Source organism: Pogona vitticeps, chromosome 2, assembly GCF_051106095.1.
Source record: "Pogona vitticeps strain Pit_001003342236 chromosome 2, PviZW2.1, whole genome shotgun sequence".
Lineage (NCBI taxonomy): Eukaryota > Metazoa > Chordata > Lepidosauria > Squamata > Agamidae > Pogona > Pogona vitticeps.
In genome coordinates, this window is record NC_135784.1 from 310,596,662 (window position 1) to 310,622,243 (window position 25,582).

The following is a 25,582-nucleotide window of genomic DNA, read 5'->3' on the forward strand; positions in this document are numbered from 1 at the left end:
CTAAATGTCTGAATAATCTTGCACTGTAAATAACAGTCAAATTCTTTCAAGTGTTGATGTCAATCCATTCAGATCTATTTGTGTTTCTACATGGCTGCTATTCATGGTATATTTATGTTCAGTAATAATGGTGAACATTGATTCTGTTATTAAATATGTTCTTCTGCTGAAGGTGCCCATAGGGGGCAGTTCATCATGTAATATAACCAATAACATGACAAATATAACTGCAAAGGAGTAAGAGCAGAAGGTTACATATAATACAGTTGCTGTGGCTTTCATGCCTAGCAGTGACCTGGACCCAGATCCAGAGGTTTAGGAAGCAGTGGTGCCAGTGGAGGAAGCGCATGAGCACAAAACCCCAGAAATACCTGAGCCGGATATGCCATGACATCTTGGCCAAGAACTGTGGACCCTGACCTTTGTTTCCCCAATGGTCTCCGACAGCTCCATAGTCCATGAAATCAGCGCCACAGCAGCAACATCTGGCCATCTTGTATTTTTGGAGAGAGGAATGGGCAAAAGGCTCAAGCCAAGGGCCTCTGTCTTTAAGACTTTGCACCTGTAGGAAGAGGTGCTTATGATAAAATCATCAAGGGCTTCTGTCTGAGCTTTGTTCTTGGTGGATTAAGTTGCTCCATAGGAGCTCTCCAAGGTACTGCAGCATCTAGGCTGCTTTGCGGTGCCGAACCCCTGCCTCAGATTCCAACCGCTAAGCATGTTTTCAAAACGAGTGAGCAGCAAAAACCTAACAGCAGCCAAGGTACATAGAAGATGGCACATACTCAGGTAACATTCATAGGGTTCTTGGTCAAACTCTTTTTCAGATGCTTCTCAAAACCATCTCTGCTTAGCTCCGTCATGATTGCTTCCACCTTCACAGACGTTTCCTCTCTATTCATTCTCTCTTCCAGTTTTTTCTTCCCTTTCAGAGTATCCCCTCTGACATTCTCCTCTTCCCCTTGTTTCTCCAGCTTAATGGTGTTCCAAAAGTTCAAAATTTGTGGAGCTGGAATATGAATCTCAGGAACTCACCGTGTTCTCCTGTAGATTGGTGCAGAGGTCCGTCCCTCTTCCTGCTCTCCATCCACACAAAACGTCTGAGTGACCTGGAAAAATGACATTTCCTGGGGGTTCTGGCACCCGGTGTGCTGGCATTGCCATTTTCTGCAGGCTCTAGGGTGGAATGGAGTCCAGACTGCCCTTTTGGTGCTCGATGTTAGCAAGCAGAGTGGGAAAGGGTTACGGGAACCAGCCACAGTTGTCCATGGGTGTGGCTTGGAGGTAAGATGTTTGGATGCCACTGTGCCCTAGATGCAGAGGCCATCGAGTGACAGGGTTCAAACTGGACTTGGACTTGGAATAAGCTACCCCATCTCCCTATTTTGGGTGTATGGGGCTTATTTTGCTGAGCCCAAGTCTGGCTTGAGCCCCTCATGATTCCCCATCTCTCTTTGGTAGTCCTAGTCCTTTCCATCGGCTGCTGCTTTATTCAGTCACTGCCCCTTCCTTTCCAAGGTTCCTCCTCCTCCTCCTAGCCCTCTTTCCCCAAGCCCTTCTGTCTGGTTTGATCCTCCGGGTTGTGAGCAGGCCGAGTCGTCTCTCTGTCCAGTCTTTCTGTGGTACAGTTGCAGTTCTCATTCAGTCTCTTCTCCAGGCTTCATCATCACCGCCATATTCCTCTTTAATACAGCCCACCATGAGAACAAATGCTCATGTATTATTTATTATGAGCCTATAATTAGCTAATGAGTACACGCTGGCAGTATATCCCTAAAAGTGTGTTTTTATAGATAGATAAAATCTATCTCTCAGACCTATAAATAAGCATTTATGTTGCAGCATTATGCATATTTTATGGAAAGCAGCATTTTGTGCTTCCAATGTTGTTACCATCCTGAGACCTTGTGAATAAAACAAGTTATAAACATAGAAAATAGGAATACAGTGCAGCTCATCATGCAACCGATGTTTACTTATCCAAAGAACTCTTTTGTTGTTTTTTTCAAGATCAGAACTCCAGGTACCTCACAGTCTGAACTAAGGAGTGTCCTGGTGGCAGCTCTGGCTGAGTCTTATGGTGCTTCTTTTGAGATCTTGGGGAGAATACTTTGGTTCAAGCCCTTTCAGGGTCGCCTCCAGCTGTTGTCATGCCCAAGGGACATAAAATTCATGCTTAACAGCCAAAGCCTCTTCACTTCCACATCAGAAGCTGAGTGCTGCAGTGAGGGCGGGGGTAGGGGCATATTACATGAGGTCACACCATTCCCGCAAAGGCTCCACCAGCACTGGGCAGGGGCCCTGTCCCACACGGGTGTGTAGGGCTCCATCTGCAACCAGAACCAAATGCGTGGTGACTCTGACTGTGGATGCGCAGCACCGATGCTGTGCTGCAGGGCCGTCTGACCGTGCAGCTTAGAGTGAACATTGCACGAGGCACATTTCCCCCCATGAAGACCCACACGGGTGCCTGTTGTGCAGACCCACAGACAAGATGGTAAGTCTGACCCAGAATTGCATCCCTCCCTGGAGATGGCAGGGTGGTATTTGAATGCTACCGAGATTAGAGGTGGGTACAAATGGCCAGTTGGTCCTCCAGAGGAACAGGGGTTTGGCTGTTCCCAGTCCTGCCTCCCCCAGTGGGCACCCACTCCGAGCAGTGCCTGGAGAAGGCGGGGCAGGGAAATGGGGGCACTGCCTTTGAGTGGGTGCCCGCTGGGGGAGGCAGGACTGGGAACGGCCAAACACCTGCTCGTCCAAAGGACAAACCAGCACAGACCACCCATGTGGTGGTTGATGCCCATCTCTAGCCCTGATACAAAATGCTTTCAGGTACGTATATACAAGTAGAGCACCATTGGGTTTTTATATGCAAGTTGTTGCTGTTTTTGTGAAGAAGGCTTTTCAACCATGTGCAGTTTGGGTTGGTATATTCCAGGCAGAGGCATGCCATCTTGTCTGCAATATCTGAGAACAGAGCTGGCCCCAAGACTTACAACGGACCTGCCTTCCCTGCTGTTTTATAGAGACCGTCCTTCTCTTCTTGTATGCAATTTAGTTTTTTTCAAGTTTCCCACGATAGAGGCCAAGAAAAATGACTCACATTTACTTGATCGCTCTTTACATTGAGTTAATTGAAATACGTGCCACTGCTGAAGCCAATTACCGTCCAATTTTCCCGCCAATCCCTTTTCCGCCAGATTAATACTTTTACAGACTCGTATGTAGAAAGTAATAGCAACCAGGTTTTTGTTTGCTGCCTAAAATTGGCAATTTGCTGGCTCAATTGGGTCTAAATTAATCTGCACGCTAGAAAAGTCTTACCTGTTACATCTCCTGCCCTAAACCATAGCATCTAATTGCTGAAATTATAAGAAAACAGTCATGGACAGATTGGATTCAAATGACCATATTTGCCTATGGGTGTGTGTGAAAAAAACTGTCGCTTTTTGCCTCACTGTAGGAAGCTGTCTGCATTTTGGTCTTATGAATGATTTTATTCTGTAACACAACACTGGGCCAAAATATGGGCATTGATTGATTGGCAGCTGACTTCCAGTCCTAGGCAACAGGTAAAATGTTTCAGAGTTTTGAATTTCTGGTAAAATTCGCTTTGCTGTGCAGTAGTACCTCCAAACAGAGATCCACAAAGGGGAATAGTTATATGTCCTCCAGAGCCCATCCCTTTCTCATTAATTTGTACCTAAAGTCTTTGTAATTCACTCTGAGACATTTGAAGTAAAAAAAGGGGTCTTACATTCCTTGAAATTACAGACTTGTGTACAATATTCTGCTTTCTTTACTGCTTGCATACTTAGCAACCAACCTAACAAATCCACAGCAAACAAACAACTGCCTGCTTCCAACAAAGAAAGAGAGGGAAAGAAACACTCAACAGAGAGGCGGGGCTGTCTTTGAAATAAAAGGCTGGACGAAATGATTGGTTAGTGTTAGACAGACAGAAAATCACCAACCCAGAAAAGTCCTTCCCAGTCACCCAAACCAGAGAAACATTTGAGGCTGTAAATAAAACTCCAACATAAAATGCACATAAAGATAGCTTTCTCCAACCTGAAACCCTCCAGATGTTTTGGACTACTGTTTCCATCATTCCTAACTAGAGATGGACATGAAACTCAGTTCGTTCCCCCACCTCCCTGGCTCGATCCCCCACTCACCAACCATCGTGCGCTCCTCCTCTTCGGCTTTTCAGCCAGTCTCCGGCAGAAGCATGGGCTTCCCTGCCCCATCTCCTTGGCTGATGGCCCGCCCACACAAGGAGTCAGGGCAGGCAAACCCATGCTCCTGCCAGAGACCGGTTGAACAGCCAAAGAGGAGGAGGAGAGGAATGCGCGCTGCCTGGTGGGTGGGTCATTGGCCGGGGAGGCGAAGGAGAGGAACATGTGGCACCACAGGTACGAACCTCCAGACTGAGTTTCGTGCCCATCTCTATTCCTAACTTTAATTTTCAGTGATCAGGAGTGGTGGAAATTATAGTCGAAAGCATCTGAAGAGCCATCATGTTGGGGAAAGGCTGCTCTAGAAAATGTGACCAACTCTTTCCTACCTGGCCAGCGTGGCTGGTTATCCCAGCTATTTTTCTTGATAGTGTTCTGCTTCTCTTGCGTTCTGTTTTCTTCAGCTGCAGGCAGTCTTGGGTGAAACAGACTATTTAGATCTGCTCTGCTCTGGTTTATAGCCTGCTGTGATTTGGAAGCAGCATCAACTATTCTGGTGAATGATTTATGCTAAAGAATCAAGGAAGGTAGCATGTTGAGGTGAGGAGGTGAGGTTGAGGAGCCTAACGCTGAGGGAGGCCCGGAAGGAGAAGACAAGAAACCGGGCCTTCTCAGCGGTGGCTCCTCGCCTCTGGAACAACTTACCTCCTGAGATTTGCGCGGATCCCTCGCTGGGCATCTTTAAGAAACAATTGAAGACATGGATGTTTGGGCAGGCCTTTCCATCATATTCCTCTTGACCTCCTTCTTCCCTCTTTACTGTTTCTGTTTTGCACTCTATGTAATGTATTGTAGTGTTTTTACTAATTAGAATTGCTTATTTATATTGTTATTGTATTTTATTGTTGTTAGCCGCCTAGAGTGGTCCTCACCGACCAGATAGGCGGGGTATAAATTAAATAAATAAATAAATAAATAAATAAATAAATAAATAAATAAATAAATAAATAAATAAATAATAATAATAATAATAATAATAATAATAATAATAATAATAATAATAATAATAATAATAATAATAATAATAATAATAATAATAATAATAATAATAATAATAATAATAATAATGTTTTGCTCAAGTCTTGCTTATATTTACCACAGATTACGGCCATGCACTCTTCATGGGTAGCCTTTGAAGACGGTGGAGGATGTTCGCTGTTTGAAGAATGAAACAGCCTGGGTGTTGGAATAGCCTATAAATGTAGCCCAAATTCTGCCTCAACAGGACCCATTGCTAGTACTAATGTTAACGGTTAAGGCACTAAAACATTTGGCAGCTACTGTGTTTCCCTGAAAAATCAGACAGTGTCTTATTTAAATTTTTGCTCCAAAAATGCATAAAGGCTTATTTTCAGGGGATGGTTTATTTTTGTTTTTCATGTACAACCATTAAATATGGGGAGTATTTGTATTTGTACATGAATACGAATGCCCCCATCTCTAAGAACCATCTGCATTTATTCAAATACCGTCATGTCAACTTCTTCTGGTTGCTACCCAAGGGTGGAGGGCAGGGTTTCACTTAACTGGGGCTTATTTTGGGGGTAGGTCTTATATTAGGAGCATCCTGAAAAATCATGTTGTTGTTTAGTCATTTAGTCGTGTCCAACTTTTCGTGATCCCATGGGCCAGAGCATGCCAGGTCCTCCTGTCTTCCACTGCCTCCCGGAGTTCAGTCAGACGCATGTTGGTCGCTTTGGTGACCCTGTCCAACCATCCCGTCCTCTGTCGTCCCCTTCTCCTCTTGCCCTCACACTTTCCCAACATCAGGGTCTTTTCCAGGGAGTCGAGTCTTCTCATGAGATGGCCAAAGGACTGGAGCCTCAGCTTCAGGATCTGTCCTTCCAGTGAACACTCAGGGTTGATTTCCTTCAAAATAGATAGGTTTGTTCTCCTTACAGTCCAGGGGACTCTCAAGAGTCTCCTCCAACACCACAATTAAAAAAAAATCATACTAGGGCTTTAGGTCTTATTTCCTGGGAAACAGGGTACCTGCCACCTACATCCATATGAACCTGCCCAAGAAGCATTACAGTCAGTTACAGATACCATGCTTGTTTTCCTGCCAGGAAAGATGTTAACCTGGTGGGCAGAAGGGAGAGGTCTTTCTGGTACTGCTAGTCACCCCCTCAGAAGGTTTTAGTTTTTTCCTTCATTTCCTTTAGGTAGGTCTATAAAATGTAATTGATCCATACTGCTTTTAGTTGACGGCACATGGCTTCATTAATATTCTTAAAGGGTCTCCTTTTAAATGTCAAGTTAGAACGGCTGGCTGAAATATAATTCTGTTGCTGTTGTTCTCCTCTTTTTCTTCACCATCATGGTTGTCATTGACTTTGTAAGATTTTGATGTTGACATGGATTTTTTTCCTTGATGTCTTCCACCCTAAGAAAACAATTTATTTGAAGAGATAGCTTATGTCTTCGTGTCAGTGGTGGTGTACCATTCTGCACATCAGTATTTTAGTAGATTGAAAAAAACTAAGTAAATGGTTGACTTTGTATCTTTTTCTTTTGTTTCCAGAGCTTAATTGGACTTAGACCTTCAAAAACAAATTTAAGGAGACGGGTAAGATATTCAAATTCTAAATTCATTTCCCCCAAACAAGGCCTTGGCCTGGTTGCATTTCCCCCCTCGACTGCTACGTTGGAGTTGCCGTTGAGATGTGGTTGGGAGAACTGTAATATGTTTTTAATGCACAAATGCCATCATGCTGAACAAATCTTATTTGGCGGTAAACACCATTACTTTAAATGGAATTCATGCTAACAGGCTTACAAGTAACAATGCATGTTTACAATGTGACCCTTGGGCTGCAATATTTTACATGTTTACTAGGGAGTAAGAGGCACACTATGCGGTTCATATCCATTATGGGCAGTCCTAAATAGGTTTAATCTGGTATCTGGTTTCTGTGTAGTTCTTTCCACCCTGCTGTGTTTTTAAAACTTTCCTTTAAACAAATACAAATCTAAGGACTCAAACTATGATGGGCATGATCCTCTGGTTCTGCAGGTCAACCCACTCAGAGGCAGCAGCCAGAGGAGGTGGGGCCGGGAAGCCATTGCTAATGGACTGTTATCGTTCTGTAGCAATAGTTCCTAACCTTGGGTAACCCAAGTGTTGTGGGATTGCAACTTCCAGAAGCCTCCTCCACTTGATGTGCTGGCCAGGATTTCTTGGAGTTGTAGTCCAGGAACACCTGGGTAACCCAAGGTTAGGAAGCACTATAAGTGTCCTCCCCCCTCAACTGTCGGCCATATTGTCCCCTACTTGTGACATGTCATGATAACGTGTAGGCGTGAACAAGTAACCCGATGCGCTAGTTCAGTAGGTTTCTATCCTTGTGTGAAAAGAAATGCTCAAATAATAAGTCTGTGCTCACAGTCCCCAGGGATCCTGTACTCTTGCGCTGGTGTGACTCTTTCATGATGTATTGCAGAGGGTTACAGGAGAAGAGAGATTCATCAGACTCCCCAGCTTCTTTGAAGTGAAAATCCTAGAGACAGGATGGGTGGGCAGAGGGGATTAAACCCTCATTTCTCTTTCCTTACAGCCAGTTGCCCTAACAGAAAGAGAGGGGAAGTGAATGTCCCAGATATTCTGAGAACCCCTATCACAGCAGCATATGGATTTACATGTTAATTGGTGCTTCTGTTGGAGTTTACATGAGTTGATTTGGACAACCAATTTTTTTAGCTAAAAAGCAGGATTATAGTGCAATAATAAAAGAGAGAGAGAGAGAAACTACAGTGTAGGTCCTGAAGACTACCTCAAGGCCATTCTCAAAGAATCCCTCCCTCCCAGAAGTTGCACTCAGGCATTGGACCAGCCATTCCGCTATGGCTGACCAGTATTTCCCTGGTGGAACTGCTCATCCATATAAGCAAGGGTGCATTCATTGGGGTTTGGGGGTGGGAAACTGCAAGGCAAGGCAAGGCAGGACTTGGGAGGACGGTCGTTTGGGATGCTGTCTTGTTGCTTATGGCTTCCCCATCAGACAGTGGGGCTTCTTCAGTGCTAAGATTCTTCCTCTCCAGACAGCTCAGGTACCCAGGAGGTAGTAACCTGGTTCCTTCATTTCTCTTGCTGCCACAGTCCATGGCAAGATCCAGCCCATCAGTGTATCAGGTGGTGAAATTTCAGATCTCTGGCTGGTTCATCAGATAAGATTGTGGGGACTGTGGGGTGAAAACCCAGGACTAGGAATCTTAAAACTGTGTGTTAAGAGAGCAAAACACCTTCTCCATGAACTCTGTGATCCATTTCAAGTTGATCTATTAAATAACACTCCCATGACTCTTAAAGATCTCCTTGAAAAGACTCAAATAACTCTCACATGGTGTGTTACATAGCCCCTGGCACATGACCAACAAAGAAGCAACAGGAACAGGAATGTCCAACCAGTATAATTCTGAAGGAGGAACTGCAATTTTAGGATGCAACGCCCCTCCCAAAAAATCTTACTTCATTCCAGTTTTAAATAAAGAATCAGATGTGACCAGCATAACACTTTTTTCCCTTTAGGATTTATCGGTGTTCGATATCTCTGCACGCCACTTTGTAAAAATAAAAAGCACCGTCCGAACATAGCAAAAGGTGCAAAACCATGCAAACCGGCATTACTGTCTGCTCCCCGAAAGTCTTTTCCTTTAGTCTTTGGAGGGAGGTCTGTGTGGAGGCTGGCTGGCTTCTTTGAGCCCAGGCAGAACTGTGAAGAGAGCAACTCCCGTGATCAATATTCCATTCAACCTTTCTGGGTGCAGTCATGCATAGGAAAATCCAATTAGGCCCTGGGTTTTACATCGGCTGCATCCAGACAAGGCGTAGGTCTAACTGCTGCTGACTAGGAAAAGCAGATTGTAAAGACTGGGGGATTTATTTGAAATTCAGCTCAGGACAGCCTTTGAGAGCAAAGAGAAGAAGGTGCCCCAAAGCCCTGAACTCATTTCAGTTGACAACTTTGTTCCACACATCAGTCATGATGAGGAATTTATATTTCCCTCCATTGCTTTTTTTAAAAAAAAGATCTTATTAAAGGAAAATAACAAACAACAAAACTAAATAAAATACCTATTCAGTAAAAACTATACACAATACAAATTAAAACTTCCTCATCTGTGCCATCTTCACCCTCAGGACTAGGTAACCAACAATATTATTTTACAAGTTTTCACCCCATTCCACTCCAAAAATACATTAATTCTTTTGTTTGCTTATAACCTTTCCCCTTCAGAAAGACATAGTGTAAGTATAAATTCCATACATCTTTAAAATCATTAGCCGTTGCCATTCCTCTTCTTATTTTCATTTCACATGTTAACTTATCATGAATTGCTAAATTCCACATTTCTTTATACGTATGTTCAAGATTAATTTGTCACTTTTCCAATTCTTGGATAACATTAATCTTGACAGTAACCATTATAACAGCTAACTCCTTCTGATCTTTTTCTAGATGGCAGTTCTTAATTATATTCAGGAGGGCAGTAATTGGTGATATCTGAATATCGTATCCAATATGTTTTCTGATTTCCTTAAAAACCAATGACCATTCTTTCCTTCTTATTTCACACTTCCACCACATGTGCATAGAGGTCCCCTTTTCCTTTTTTGCATCCCCAGCCTTGAGATGGTATGTTTTTATTTATTATATTCAATTTTGCTGGAGTAGTTTCCCTCCTTTGCTTGTTGCCTTCTTGCCACCCGTCCAGTCCAGACCTTCCAGGCATGGCACCTTCACTGAAACAGATCAGGGCATTGTGCAGGGCACCCGTGTGTGTGTGTGTGTGTGTGTGTGTGTGTGTGTGTGTGTGTGTGTGTGTGAGAGAGAGAGAGAGAGAGAGAGAGAGAGAGAGAGAGAGAGATTGAGAGAGAGAGCCTGAGTGTTGGCAAAGACCAGCCCACATCAGCCAGAGGAGTGCCAAGAGCCCAGAGCAGAGGTAACGGCAAGCCAGCGCAAGGGTTATGTTGCAGCCTTCTCATAGCAAGGCATTGCGCAGACTCAGCACATAACAGCCCTCAGAAAGAACAAGCAAAGCGAGGGAATAAGCAGGATTCATTTGCTGGAAGGAGCGGATATTTCAGGATCAAGATAAGGAAGGTGACAGCATCACCCAAACTATCCGGGCAATATCTGCTTCTGCCCTGCCTCCCAGCCGCAGAGGGGAGCATGGCTCCTGACTTGAATCCTGTAACATTGGGACTCGTGTCAGAAGATCTGAAATAGGAGGAAAAGCAAGAGAGAAACTTGAGTTTAATTTGGCATCATCTCTCCTGGGCTTGGTGGCTCCACAGCATGAAAGCTTGCCCCAACCCAAACTTGCTAGTCCTGAATGTGCCCCAAGACCCATTGCTGTTCTTGCTGCCATTGACTAACGCAACTAGACACCTTTGAAATTTTTGACAATAGAAGCTCTGCCATGAGTGTGGAGGATCCTGGCCACTTGGACACTAGGGTGGATGAAGCGTGCAAGCTGCTTTCCCAGTGTGTTTTCCAAACACCAGCACTGGGCAGAAACAGGGCTTCTGCTGTGCTTGACATTGGGGGAGAATTCAGTTGCTTTCAGGAGACGCCCCCTAAGATGGAATACTCTTACCAGGGAAAGCACACTGTCATGAATGCATGTGTGTACCACATCTGTGTCGAGTATTTACATTCCCACAAGGGGAGAGTGAAATGCGGTGCGTTTGAACACTGCTCCTGAGGTGTCACTCTTACGAAAGCTTGTGCTGCCTCTTACCCACAAAGTGAATTACAGTGGGGTCTTGACTTGAGAACTTAATCCGTATTGGAAGGCGGTTCTCAAGTCAAAAAGTTCTCAGGTCAAATCTGCATTTCCCGTAGGAATGCATTGAAAACCATTTGATCCGTATCTGCTCTTTTCCGTCCATAGAAACTAATGGGAAGCTGCTATTCCGCCTTCGACCACTAGAGGGGGATATTTTGTTTCTTTTTTTCTTAGGTCAAGAAAGGTTCAGGGAAGGCAGGGAAAATACAGTCCAGGCAGTCCAGGACCAGGCAGTCTGAAGACTGTCTCCCAATCCACTCTCTAAATGCTGGAAGGAGTGAGGAAGCAGACAGGCACCCTTTTCACTGGCCAACAGTTAGCTGAAAGTTCAAATTTTGCACTTTCCCTGCCTCCCACGTGGGGTTTTTTTCAGTTCTTAACTCAAATCTAAGTACGTAAGTCAAGTCAATATTTTCCTATGAGAGCGGTTCTTAAGTCAAAATGTTCTTAACTCGAGCCGTTCTTAAGTCAAGACCCCACTGTAAGTGTTTTTTTCCTCCCCCTGCACTGGGGTTCTTGCTAGCGTTGCCAGAACTGGATTAACATCTCTACTGTATGCCAAATGGGTTGCAGCCTCTCTCTTCATATTTAAAATGTTTCATACAAGAGACACCCTGAAATGGCTTGCTTTTCTGAGCCATTGGTCATCCATGGCGTCTGCCCTGAATGATGTCTAGTTTAGGAATTGGGCGGAAAATCATCAAGAGGAGTACAGTGGGGTCTTGACTTAAGAACGGCTTGAGTTAAGAACATTTTGACTTAAGAACCGCTCTCATAGGAAAATATTGACTTGACTTACGTACTTAGAGTTGAGTTAAGAACTGAAAAAAACCCACGTGGGAGGCAGAGAAAGTGCAAAATGTGAACTTTCAGTTAACTGTTGGCCAGTGAAAAGGGTGCCTGTCTGCTTCCTCACTCCTCCCAGCGTTTAGAGAGTGGATTGGGAGACAGTTTTCGGACTGCCTGGTCCTGGACTGCCTGGACTGTATTTTCCCTGCCTTCCCTGAACCTTTCTTGACCTAAGAAAAAAAGAAACAAAATATCCCCCTCTAGTGGTCGAAGGCGGAATAGCAGCTTCCCATTAGTTTCTATGGACGGAAAAGAGCAGATACGGATCAAATGGTTTTCAATGCATTCCTACGGGAAATGCAGATTTGACCTGAGAACTTTTTGACTTGAGAACCGCCTTCCAATACGGATTAAGTTCTCAAGTCAAGACCCCACTGTAGAAAGTGTTCCTCCTCAAATCCGAGTCAACGTGGCCTTGGCGCAGTTGCAGGATCCAAACAAGGGTAGCTCTGTAACCTGTCCTGTTGGGCTCTCCAGCCCCTGGCCTTGTTTGCTGCACTTTCCAGGTGTGCAGGTACCTGTCCAACTGCCAGGGGCTTTTGAATGGGCACTGCCACCACCAGGTTGGGTCAAGGGTGGTATTGGTGTGAGAGTCAGGGATGCCTCAGTGATCTCCCCTGGTGATCTCCTCTGGAATGAGCTGGTCCAAGAGTCCCCCACCCAAGCTGGGCTTCCAGGCACTTGTTCCCAAGCCTGAGCAGTCAGGGATTTAGCCAAAATATATGGGCAAAACCGGGACACCGGGGCCCCTCAACTGTGCTGGGACACCGCACCACTCTTCTCCACCATCTCCTCCTGTTGCCGCTCATCTCCCCCCCGGGCTTCCTCCTTCCCCTCCTTTACACTCCTAGCTGCGCCAGTTGCAGCCATTTCTCTCCTTGGCCCTCCCTGGGTGTCACCCTTTCAATTTCCACTGCCTCCCCTTGGACTTTTCACCGGTGGCAGGCATGCAGGTGGGTGGGTGTCAAGAGACTTCTCCCACTCCGCTGGATCCCAAAGAGGCTGCAGAGGCTGCTTTGGCTGGCCCTTGCTTTGGGCCATTGCCCACTCCTTCACAAACTTGTTAAAAGGGGCTGAGGTACTAAGCTAGGTCATCCTATTGAAGGGGCCCCAGAGCTGTATGAAATAAATAAATAAAATATAGTAAGGTAGCTTATTTAAGTTCAGAGGTCCTGAACTGGACTTTCCTTATGGCTGTGTACAGGAGTGGCTCAGGTTTGTTGCACGGTGCATCAGATGACGTGGGCTGCTTAAACTTGCTCTCCTTTGGCAGGAGTACCACTGACGCAGATGGTATGCACTCCTTTCTTTTTGCCCTGGGATGGTGGAGTTGCTGCCCCCTAAGGCTCATGCTTTGGCTGTGTTTTCTGTTATTCTTTTAGGATGAAGAAGGTGGTGTTGATGTGGGAGAAGGGGCTGATGAATGGACACAGGCCAAGACTCTCATCAAGCCCGCAGACCAGCTGGAGTTGACCGATGCCGTGAGTAAATTGGGACTGCAATCATATTGGGGTCGGGTTCCCACAGAGGCCATGACCCCCTCAAGAGACTAGGACAGTACAGGTATCATGTAGGTGTGGACCGGAGAGCCCTGAGTTCCAATCTTCCGTAGACTCCAAACTCTGCTAGTTAAGTTTGGCCAAGTCATGATTTCTGGTCTCGTGAACCCTTTGGATGAAACATGGGATAAATCTAAGGCAATACATTGAGAAATAGAGCCAGTGCCGTTCAGCCAATTGGATCGCCCAGCTGCCAAAAGACGGGTGGGCATTTCAGATGCCTCCTCGTTGCCTCCTGGGATCAGAGTCAGCCAAGGATCCCCGGTGCATGGAGCCAGTGTGCCTGATGGGATTGCCCGCCTGACCGCCCACGGTCCCTTGGTCAAGCTGCCCAGTCCCAGAGCAGCACCAGAAGAAGAAACTGGGAAACCGCTTCTGAATACTTTGTCCCTGGAAAATCCTGGCAGGGTGACCCTAAGTCCGAATTGACTGGATGGCACAAAATTACTGTTGGCTTATTAAAATGAGAGCATTTTAACCCACCACCCGCAGTACTCAGCGGTTCCCAGCAATGCTTACACACCGGCAGGCATATTTTCCATGCCTTACCCATTTCAGCAACCCACCCATACCAGCATCGCTGTTTCAATGTCCGCAAAGCCGAGGAAGCTGGGAAGCGATCATGACTGCTGGAAGCAAAGGGGCCTTGGACGATTCTACAGCGTCCGCTTTGGCAGGATTCCTTTAGGGTCTCATGGCTTCCCTTGCTCCCTGCCAGCCCTGTGCCCTCAGAGTCCTCTAAAGCAGTTGCAGAAGACGCAGGCATGCGGTGAAAACTCCAGCCGCCCACAGCCCTCTTACCCCCCCCCCACAACTGCACACCCATGTCTGTTGTTTCTTTCGGTGTTCCTGCCTCCCTGATTTTAGGCTCTGTTTCAAAAGAGAAGGCCATGGTAAACATCCCAAGACCATCACAATATTTCCTCTGGTGTTCTTGCTATGCAGAGAAGGCTGTTTTGCCACATACACTGTACCCAATACAGGAACCGTAGCACTAAGAATAGACACCTCTTTATGTGCTACCTTTATGTTCTGTTTCTTTCTTTGGAAGTGTGCACTTGTGCATGTAAAGTGTCAATGCAACAGGCATGTATGGATAAGTGAAAATGGAATGGCTGCGGCTCCTGACCCTGGTCCATCTGGCTTGCAAAACATGAAAGGACTCAGAGTATCTCGGAACTCTCATGGTTTCTACCAAAGTGGCTATTTTTGCTCCACCCATGAACGTGCTTCGTGAGAGGGGCAGAGAGTGGTCCTCAGAGCTTGGCCATTATTTGGCGGTGGCTGTACAGGTCCGATACGAGCAGCCTAAGCAAGTGGACATCGTGAATTGACAAGCTTTCCTAATATTGTATCTTATTTGGTTCCTTAGAAGTTTCACCATTTGTGGGAGCCACAAATCAATTGGGCTTCCTCTCTTAAGCAAGGAGAGACGGTCGTCCCAGGATGTAAAATGGGTATCAATACTTTATTCAAAGATAAGCCCAATGTGTTTTGGCTATTGCACTTTTAGCCTTCTTCATGGGCTTTTTGTTGTTGTTTAGTCGTTAAGTCGTGTCCGACTCTTCGTGACCCCATGGACCAGAGCACTCCAGGCCCTCCTGCCTTCCACTGCCTCCTGGAGTTTGGTCAAAGTCATGTTGGTTGCTTTGATGACCCTGTCCAGCCATCTCATCCTCTCGTCCCGTTCTCCTCTTGCCTTCATATGTTCTTCGGGGGCTATAATATAATACATAAAACAGAAAGAGAACATATATGAGCTACTCATTTAACTGGGACGACATATAAGACATTTTAAAAACCATTTTGTGCCAGCATTAATACATGAATATACTTGTCATAGTTTATATTAAGTATTAAAAGTGATTTACAGGAAGAGTAACAATTATTTATAAGTAAATGTAAGAAGTCATGATGTTATGTTTATGTAGAATCTGTCTCTGAGAATAATTTTGTGGACAATCTCTCACTCCTTTCGGATAAAGGGTGGCAGAAGAAGAAAAGATGGCCCAGCTGTGTACAAGGTCGAACAAGTGTGTTAGCCTTCCTTCAAAAAAGTATCTGGGGGAAATATAGTGGTGCCTCGCTTGACGAGGATAATTCATTCTGTTGAAATCGCTGTTAAGCGAAATCCTCGTCAAGCAAAATGAAAAAGCCCATTGAAATGCATTGAAACCCAGTTCAATGCATTCCAATGGGCTAAATACCTCAGCGTCCAGTGAAGATCCTCCATAGGGGCGGCCATTTTCGGTGCCTGTAAAGTGAGGTATCCGTCCTAAAGCACAGCAGGGAGCCATTTTGCACAGCAGGCGGCCATTTTAGAGCTGCTGATCAGCTGTTTTAGAATCATTGTCTAGCGAAAAATTGATTCCCGAAGCAGGGAACCGATCATGGTCAAGCGAAATTTCCCTATCTAAACATTGTTTTGTGATCGCAAAAACCTCATCGTAAAGCGGATTCATTGTTTAACAAGGTAATCGTTAAGCAAGGCACCACTGTAATATGAAACTACAGCAAGGGAATCTAGTCTATCTCTTCATTGAAGCCAGAAGGAGATAAAGAATTTAACCTTAAAATCCAGTCTGTTTCTTTTTAAAGAAGAGCCTTTTCATGTATTTTGTTTATTAAACCGTTAATACTTAATGTAAACTATGACAAGTACGTATATTAATGCATTAATGCTACCATAAAACATTTTTAAAAAATGTCTTATATGTTATCCCAGGCAAATAAGTAGCTCACACATGTGCTCTTTCTGTTTTATTTATTATATTATAGCCCCTGAAGAAGGCTAAAAGTGAAATAGCTGAAACGCGTTGGGCTTATCTTTGCATAAAGTATCGATACCCATTTTTGCATCCTGGGATGACCGTCTCTCCTTGCGTGACACCTTCAGTGGATCTGCCAGTCCTTTTTGTTCTTGCTTCCTGTAGCGCTAACCTTTGAACAGTCAGCTTTGCATGGTAGAAATTTCCCGCTTTTCCTCCTTGACTTCTCTAAATGTCAAGGGGCTTGTGTTTAAGCCAGTTTTCCCTGTCACAGGAACTGAAAGAGGAGATCACCCGGATCCTGACAGCCAATAACCCGCATGCTCCACAGAACATCGTCAGATACAATTTCAAAGTAAGTGCTTTTCTTTGCCCTGGAATCCATGTGAGATGTGGACCATTAGTTTGCCAAGAAAGGAGGAAAGACGTAATCTGAAATTCATATTCAGGATGTGAGGTTTGACCTCATGTAGGTTAAGCTTGTTGGCATCTCTTGACTGTGTTGGTCTTGACACGTTATCAAATGCAGAATATAAACCGTCCAATGCAAAACGCAGTTGCGGGTTATCCATCAATGACATTAAAACAACTGCCTAAGATATGTTCAGATTGAAAGGAAATCAAAATAGAATCGTAAAGATGTCTAGAGTCAGTTCTCTGGATCTCTCTGCCGGTAGAGGTTAAGTGGGTGGTGACTTGTGGGAGACACTTTGTGACATCCCCTTCCCGGATGCTGGAGGAGAGTTTCTTCTGCTCGCCCAGGTTTCTAATGAGCAGCAAAACTGATGTTTCTTGTTGCCTTTGAGATGTTTCTGTCCATGATCTGTATTGTTCAATGTCCATTCAACATCTTGCTGATTATACTGAGTTTTTGCTTCGGTAATGTTCTTGTACTTTTGGCATGTTCTTATGATTTTCTTTGGAAGCCTTCCTCACATTTTCAAAATTAAAATGGCTTTTAATTTAATAAATGCTTTTTAAAAATGTTGAACAACATCCAATTGTTAGTCCCAAATGCAATAGGTCCCTTAGATCTATGTGATTTTAGAAAGTCAGCACTTGGGTAGGTCCCATTGATCCAGTAGAGCTCCTTTAGTTGGGACAAACAATTGGATTTCCTTCCTTCCTTCCTTCCTTCCTTCCTTCCTTCCTTCCTTCCTTCCTTCCTTCCTTCCTTCCTTCCTTCCTTCCTTCCTTCCTTCCTTCCTTCCTTCCTTCCTTCCTTCCTTCCATCCATCCATCCATCCATCCATCCATCCATCCATCCATCCATCCATCCATCCATCCATCCATCCATCCATCCATCCATTTATACCCCACCCATCTAGTGGCAAGCCTCTACTCTGGGCAGCTACAAACAAACAAACAAAAACATAAATGGATAGCATTCAAACAATAAACGTACCAAAAGCAAGAGCCGGCCCGAAAAACTTCCTCTGCAACAGGCAGCTTTAATTTAACTCATTATGTCAAATGTTTAAGTATTCAGCCAATATATTTTAAATGTTTAAATCAGTGCCTTTCTTTGGCTTAGAGTAATTTACTTCTATATACAACTAAATAAGTCTAGACCTAACCATAGCATACAGTGGCAATGCAGAAAAGCAAGTGCAAGGATATGCCATTACAGCTGTTATGCAGAGTTTCTTACAGAAGTATAGTCTCCAAACCCTTTCAGGTACTAATTCCTCTCTGTTCGGCACTGCTTAGGCCTTATCTAGAGTCCTGTGTCATTCTGGGCATCACACTTTAAGCAGGATGCAGACAAATTGGAGCAAGTTCCGAGGAGGGCAACCAGGAGGATCAGGCGACTGGAAGCCAAGCCTTATGAGGAAAGGCTGATAGAACTGGGCCTATTTAGCCTTGAGCGAAGAAGACGGAGGGGAGATAGGAGAGCACTCTACAAATCCTTGAAAGGCTGCCCTACAGAGGGGTGGGGGCAGGATCTGTTCTCACTCATCCCGGACTGCAGGACACATAATAATGGGCTCAAGTTACAGGAAGCCGAATTTGGCTATCAGGAAAAACCTTCTGTTAGAGCAGCACAACAATGGAACCCATGATCTTGAGAGGTGGTGAGTGCTCCGACACTGGAGGCATTCAAGAAAAATGTAGACAACGACCTGGCAGATCTGCTTGGATTGGGATTCCTGCCTTGAGCCGGGGGTTGGACTGAATGGCCTTACAGGCCCCTTCTAGGATTCTTCTTAAAGCTACTCTGCTGGATCCAGAGGTGCACTTCACACATCTGTCTTTGTGCCGACCTAGCTAGTCTACTTGGAGTCTGTTTTAGATCTGCCAAGTATAAAGCTCAGCCTCTGCCCCCACTCCCTGGTCTGGCATGAGTTGGACGAGCTTGGTTAGTGGGGTAGATCCATCATTTCGCTCCTCGTCTGCCTCGCTGATGATAACCTCAATGTCCCCTCTTGTAGAAGTTTTGGAAGGCCATCTGGAAGGAGCTCTCCTGATTCCAGCAACGGAGGTGTCTGAACACTGTTCCCCGTAGACATTTTTAGGGGAGGATTTGCAGAGAGACAAGTAAAACTACTCTGGAGAAAACTCAGGGCTCCGTCTTTTCTAAGGAGCCCTTTTGAAATGAATGAGGATCCTTGTCGTGCTACTACAGACATTCTGACTCTGCTCCCGTTTGCCCTGATTCCTCCTCGTACTTGAAAACCAGCCTCAACAGAGCTGTGACTGAGAGAGAAAACCAGCCAAAGGCCCCACGCTTCAGCCTTGCCCAGCCCACCTAAAGAAAGGCCAAGGCAGGATGGACAGGAGATGGTCTGAAGCAGAATGGCTGCTCTAGCTCTGCTGTGGCTTTTATATCCCCCACTGGTGGACCTGACTGGGAACCTCTTCCTTCAGGTCTGCCTGTGGAAAAGACCCACCCTTGACCTTCCTGACTGGCCAGGAGCTAGCTTGATAGGTCACTTGTCTGTCTTCAGGCTGGAATGGCAGTCTCAACGGCATCGTTTTTCTTCAAGGCTGTCTCTACCAGGCCTTCTGAGGACCCAGACCTGAGCGTCCTTCCCTCGGCATCTTACAAGAAGTAACAAAAGCCTGTTTTGTAAAGAGTGGGATACGTTGCCTTACCCTGGTTCAGGCCATTGATCTGTTTAGCTCTAGAATATCTTCACTAACTAGAAGAACGGATCTGTCTGGAATTTCAGACAAGGCTCTTTCCCGGCTACATATGGAGATGCCAAGGATTCAACCTGGAGTGTCCTGTTTGCAGAGCAAAATGTGCTTTCCCGCCGAGCTGCAGCCGTTCCCAAATGGGCAATAAGGCGTATGCCAGCTGGAAAGGAACCCAGGTTGTAAGATCTGCACCTCACCTGATGCATTCCTGCCCTTCACTTGGCACCCTTGGGGCCTGTCCACTTGGTGGGATCTGGCCAATGCTGAAAAGGTCCTTATCTTCAATGCAATCGGTTTTATCTTTTGGTATCCATCTGTGAGGACAGAACAGAGAGCTCTTTTGCATCTTAAGGAATCGTCTCCAAAATATGGCATGCCCTAGCCCTGTGTTAGAAAGATATAGGTCAGCCAGCTCCTAAAGGGGAAGAATGGATCATTATTAGTAGAAACACAAGAAGATGAGGTCCTTCCCCTCCCCCATGCTGAATGGTGCTATCAAGGAATCATATGTTGTAACTATTTACCAGTGTGGGCAGGCTCTTTGTCTGTTAGCAAATATGGGTGAGCAGTCCGTAAAACAACTGTCCCATTCTTAAACAGAAGAAATAGTGGCTCAGCATTTGTCTCTCTTTCTCTCCCCCCCTCCTTCTCACAGGAGAGAGCCTATAAGCAAACCACAGCGGTGGAGCAGATGGCGGTCCATTTCTCCCTTTGTGGGAACCTGATCTTCAAAGATTCGGATGAAGGTCGGAGGCAGAGCTTGCGCCAGAGCCAGATTGCTGGTAGGTTTCCTGAGAGGGCAGAGAGCAAGTCCTTAAGCAAGAGATGGGAAAACCGCATGGCCTGTTTGTGTGCTTGCTGGAGGAAAGGCTTCCCTGCATCTCGAAGATGGGAAGTGTGAAAATCTGTGCATCCGTAGTAATAAAGAGATGACTAGCAAATTCGGCAAAGTCAGCCTTTTTTAGGCCAGAGATCCATAAGGAGCTTGAGAGAACAGAACCTTCGGTGATCAAGGAAAGGAAGGATAATAGCAACGGGCAACTTCAGTTATCCTCAAATAGGCCTGGTCTGGATGACACCCTATGGGAGGGGTGTGCAGGAATGGTCCCTTATTAGTTCATGAGCAGAGTGCTGATGCAAGGACTCCTGCTTTGTCCCGTGGTTTCCTTAGCTTTCTTCCATTGTCTGCTTCGCATGGACGGAATGTTGTCCGGTTTGTGCTTCTCCCGACAGATCAAAGAAGGGACCCAGGGTTTGCTCTAGGTCTGTTTCCTTGCTTCGTCGGGGGAGAAACAGACCAGAAAGAAAGCTGTACCCAATGCTCGCCAACATGCTCAGCAAACTAGCGGGTTGTTTAACTGCTCCTGTTGTAAGAGGGAGCCATTCAGATGCCATTGACAGCGACACTGCTTGTAACTGATGAGCTGAAAACATTCTGCAAAATGAGAATGCGGCTCGAATGTATACCTGAGATCAAGATGGGCACTGCCCAGTCCAAGAGTTCCCCACGGGTGCTTTTATTCAGTCAAGCAAACACCAGAAGCACTTTCTGGCATAGTGTCCCTTGTGCTTTTCAGTTTTTTGGGGTTTTTTTGGTCAAGAGAGAGAGAGAGAGAGAGAGAGAGAGAGAGAGAGAGAGAGAGAGAGAGAGGAAAGACAGGAAAGACAGCCCGTGTTGTGCAAAGTGAATGTTCCCCCTTAACTCTTCCTTTTTGTTCCCAATCCCACTTCTGGTCCGTGTTTGTTCTTAGCGGTGGCTCCTATTTCTTCCGTTGTTGTCGACTTTGAGGCCATGGATGCAGAACTAAAAGAAGAGGAGGAAGCAGAAGGGGAGGCAGAGGAGGAAGTGGAGGGCGCAGTAGAAGGAGAGGAAAAGACCGAGCAGCTGGTAACGTTTCATGGCAACCGATCAACGGACAATATGTTGGCGTGTACCTGTTTCAGTTAGGAGATTCTGTGTTTTGTTCTGGTTGAGGGAGGATGACTCTTGGTAAAATAGTCTGCTTTTATACTTGCTCACTGTGGGATATTCCCAGAAAATGCCAAGGGCCTTGAGTTCTAAGATATGAAGGGTACAGCCTGGCAGGCCATTTCCTTTCTCATACCACATGAGAAATCTAGCCAGCTGGCTCAAACACAGGAGTGGCCACTGAGCTGATAAGGAGGAACAACACAACCCTGCCATACCTCAATAAGCTAAGCAAGAAGATGCCATTGAATTTGAGTCTTTCGTAGGATCTTGTTTTATCCTTCCAGGATGGAAACATATACCGTATTTTTCCGTGTATAAGACTATACTTTTGTCTAAAATCTTTAGACTAAAAATTGAGGGTTGTCTTATACACAGAAGTAAGCTGAGGAGAGAACAAAACAAGTGCTTTGATCCCTTTCCTCCTACACTTGCTAAGCCCCACTTAGATTTCTTAATTTTGGGTTAGAAAAGTGGGGGGGGTGTCTTATACATGGGGGCGTCCTATACACAGAAAAATGCAGGTATGTTTTACCACTTGGCTTCAGCCCCTCAATCTGTGTCTGTTTTTGCTGCTCTGCGAGATAGCAGGCGCCACAGCTAGCCTGCAAGAGATGCCCAATCCCATCTCATGAGTTCCACCTTGCTTCTTCCTGCTTCAGGCTGAAGCCCCAGAAGAAAAAGACCAGGATGAGCAACCTCGTGCCCGGCCGGTGCAAGAACGGAAGCTCACCAACCAGTTTAACTTCAGTGAGAGAGCCTCACAGACCTACAACAACCCTGTGAGGGTAAGCGTGCCGTTATTCCCTGCCCCCTTGAGACTCCCAGAAGTCCTTCTGGCATGTCTTTGGATGGAACAGCTGTCTGTGGTCCATGTTGATAATTGATGGGTATAAAAGAGGTTGCTTTCTCTTTTCGCCTTTGACTCTCAGCACCGGAGAGGAAGGGTCCATCCGCGTGGGGTTTTCTATGGACCCTGGAATCAATCCACACAGTAAATTAAAGTACTCAGGGTGCTTGGGAGAGACAGATTGGTTCTGTTTGCAGTTTCCTCCGTTGATCCTCTGCACCTGTTTTTCCCACCAACACAGAGGCTCTTCGCAAATAAAGAACACTTAAGTTGAAAGGAGCTTCTGACCTTCCAGGTTATGAAAGTGTACACCACATTTGAGATAACAGGGTTGTGTCCCTTGCACCTTCCCCCTTCTTCCCCACAGGGAAGTTGCTAGTAAAATGATCGAGTAATACATGAGAGTAAAAGTAAAGGTAAAGGTTCCCCTTGACATTTAGTCCAGTTGTGTTCGACTCTAGGGGGTGGTGCTCATCCCCATTTCCAAGCCATAGAGCCAGCGTTTGTCCAAAGACAGTTTCCATGGTCACGTGGCCAGCGTGACTAGACATGGAATGCCGTTACCTTCCCATGGATGTGGTACCTATTTATCTATTCGCATTTTTACATGCTTTCCAACAGCTAGGTTGGCAGGAGCTGGGACAAGTGACGGGAGCTCACTTCATCGCGTGGATTCGATCTTATGATGGCTGGTCTTCCTTCCTTGCAGCACAGAGGCTTCTGCGGTTTAACCTGCAGCACCACCATGTCCCGTTCTTCTGAAACTAACTCTTATCAATTTTAAGCGGCAGTCCTTCAAGTTCTAGATGGCTATCAAAGTGTAGTTTTTCTGCCCTGGACTTGCAAATCTGAGATTATCTCATCAACAAGTCAGCTCTGGTTACACATACAATTAGCTGTATTGATAGGAAACAGACCCACCATTCCACAGCTTTACAAGGAGTTAGTGGATTTTTTTTCTTTTAACATTCCTGCATTGGGTGGTTTTAAAGCAGCTTTTTTTAAAAAAATATTCCGTACTGAGAACTTAGTCCCATGGGTCCTGCTTGACTGTTCCTTTCTTCCAGGACAGGGCATGCCAGATGGAGCCCCCTCCGAGAGCGACCTTCTCCGCTACTGCCAACCAGGTAAATGCTCCTCCTTGAGTCATCTGTGTTCCTAGTCGGCATGCCCAGGGGATCCGGGTGTCTGATCCCCTAACAATTTGTGTGTGCGCCTGTGTTTCTCCCAAGAAGCTTCTGAGAAATGCCAGGCAACATGGGAACCCCACTCCACATGCAGTGGTGGATTTTTTGAAATGTTAATTACCCACTCATCCCCTGAATGTGGATTATAGAGGTGCCTGACAGCAATCTTGTCCGTCTCAACTCAGAAATGAGTTTCATGGGAGTTACAGCTAGTTTGGCTGTACATAATCCCTGAAAGTCTTCGTAGATCACAAGTGACATATAAGAGGAGCAAAGGCAAGACTTGGTTACATCAACAGAAGTATTGGGTCAAAATCAAGAGAAGGAATAGTACCACTCTCTTCTGCTTTGGTCAGACTTCACCTGGAATCCTGTGTCCAGTGCTGAGCACCACAGTTTGAGGATACCTGATAAACTGGAACATATCCAGAGGAGGGAGATCAGAACAGCCAAAGGTCTGGCAACCAAGCCCCTCGAGGATCAGCTGAGGGAATTAAACATGTTTCCCACGGAGTAGAGGAGACTGGGAGGTGATTGGATGGCCATCTTTAAATATTTGGAGGACTGTCCCACACAAAACGGACCGAGCTTATTTTCTGTAGCCCCAGAGGGCAGGACCTGAGGCACCGGATCCAAATGCTGAGAGAGGAGATTCCACCTCAACATTAGGAAGAAGCTCCCAACCGTAGGAGCTGTTCAACGGAGGAATGGACTGCCTCGGAGGGTGGTGGGCTCTCCTTCCCTGGAGGTTTCCCAACAGAGGTTAGATGACCACCTGCCAGGAATCCTTTAACTGTAGATTTCCTGCACGGAGCAAGGGGTCGGACCCAGTTGTCCCTCGGGGCCCCTTCCAGGTCTACTGTTCTGCAGTTCTACTTCCAGGCAAGTGAGCATGGGGCATCAGTCTTTGGTTCTAAAGCCCGCAGCCACGCTGTCAGGGGTTTTGTTCATTTTCTAAAATAGTTGTTGCTTAGCAGTAGAATCGATCTATTTTTCCTTGTCTTTTTGACAGTTGTTGCAATTACCGCTGATTTGCCTGTTGAAGAGCAGTACAGAAAACAAAGCGTGGGGGTTCATCTCCTCTCCATTGTTGGCATGGGGGAGAGAAAGAATCTTTATTATACCCAAATTGCCCTTAATCAGACCCCTCTCTTTCCCATTGGAGCGGTGAAACAATGACATCGCTCCAGCTGGCAGAATGTGTCTCGGAGTGTGATGATGGCACAGTGTGAGTGATCCGGAAGAGCCACTTGTTAAATCAGATTTTGGATGGAGAACAGAATTCCACCTCTCATTGGTCCACTTACATTCCAAGAGTATGGAATAATAGTTACACTAGCTGCTTCCCTCTCTCTTCCTCCTCCTCCTCCCCTTCCACCCTTCTAAATTTGAACCAGGACCATTCTGAATTGTACTCTGGATCAGATTTCTGCAGGGAGGAAATGCTCCTCTTGTCTTCTCAGGGGCCCAGCATGGCTGTATTCCTCTCCAGAGATGCTCTGGTTCCTCTTCACTATGTTTTACCTATGTCTGTCGTACGCAATGAGGTTGACATCTCCCCCTCTGAGGCACTCCTGAGCAACAGAGTGCAACATACAACCCCCCGAGGGAGGCCAGGATGTCTACAATGAGGAAGTGGACTTTCTCAGGGAGGATCATCTCCGTGTGCAATATGTTGCCGTTGGAGCTGCGCTGGGCCCCTTCACTCTGAATGTTCGGAAAGCATATGCAACCATTGTTTTTTTAGCGAGGGCTTTCAGGAGATCCTCCCCTTATAACTGCCGTCATTTGAGTTAGATGTTGATCTTGTTTCTGGACCACTGTCCTCATCATCTTGAGGTTTTGTGGGGGTTGCTTTTATATGAGTGTGGATTGAGTAGCGGGGGGGTGCTGGGTTATTGGGCTTGTGTATTATATTATGTTGGGAACCACTAAGATGAGTGATATACTAAATAAATAAATAAATAAATAAATAAATAAATAAATAAATAAATAAATAAATAAACAAACAAACAAACAAACAAACAAACAAACAAACAAACAAATAAATAAATAAATAAATAAATAATCCTTGTCAAGATAGGAATAAACATGCAGCTTGAGTTTAGTGTAGCATCTCTATCTCTTGTGTTTCACATGCTTTTCTGTGATTGGTCATAGAAGGTAAACACAGGCTTAATTTGCATATCTGATGCTGAGACACATACCTCTGAGAAAATTTTATTCTGG

The 25,582-nt window shown here is 45.5% G+C and overlaps 1 protein-coding gene across 3 annotated transcripts in view; it reads left to right on the forward strand.

The window, feature by feature from the left end:
• Positions 1-25,582, forward strand: part of DNAI1 (dynein axonemal intermediate chain 1) — a 161,074-nt gene that overhangs the window by 4,748 nt on the left and 130,744 nt on the right. For all 3 annotated transcript variants that reach the window (XM_078384177.1, XM_072993016.2, XM_072993017.2), the window contains exons 2-8: positions 6,763-6,807; positions 13,262-13,360; positions 16,481-16,561; positions 20,003-20,129; positions 21,099-21,235; positions 21,979-22,104; positions 23,234-23,293. In XM_078384177.1, the coding sequence (XP_078240303.1) occupies positions 6,763-6,807; positions 13,262-13,360; positions 16,481-16,561; positions 20,003-20,129; positions 21,099-21,235; positions 21,979-22,104; positions 23,234-23,293 (675 nt within the window). The remainder of the gene's footprint in view (positions 1-6,762; positions 6,808-13,261; positions 13,361-16,480; positions 16,562-20,002; positions 20,130-21,098; positions 21,236-21,978; positions 22,105-23,233; positions 23,294-25,582) is intronic.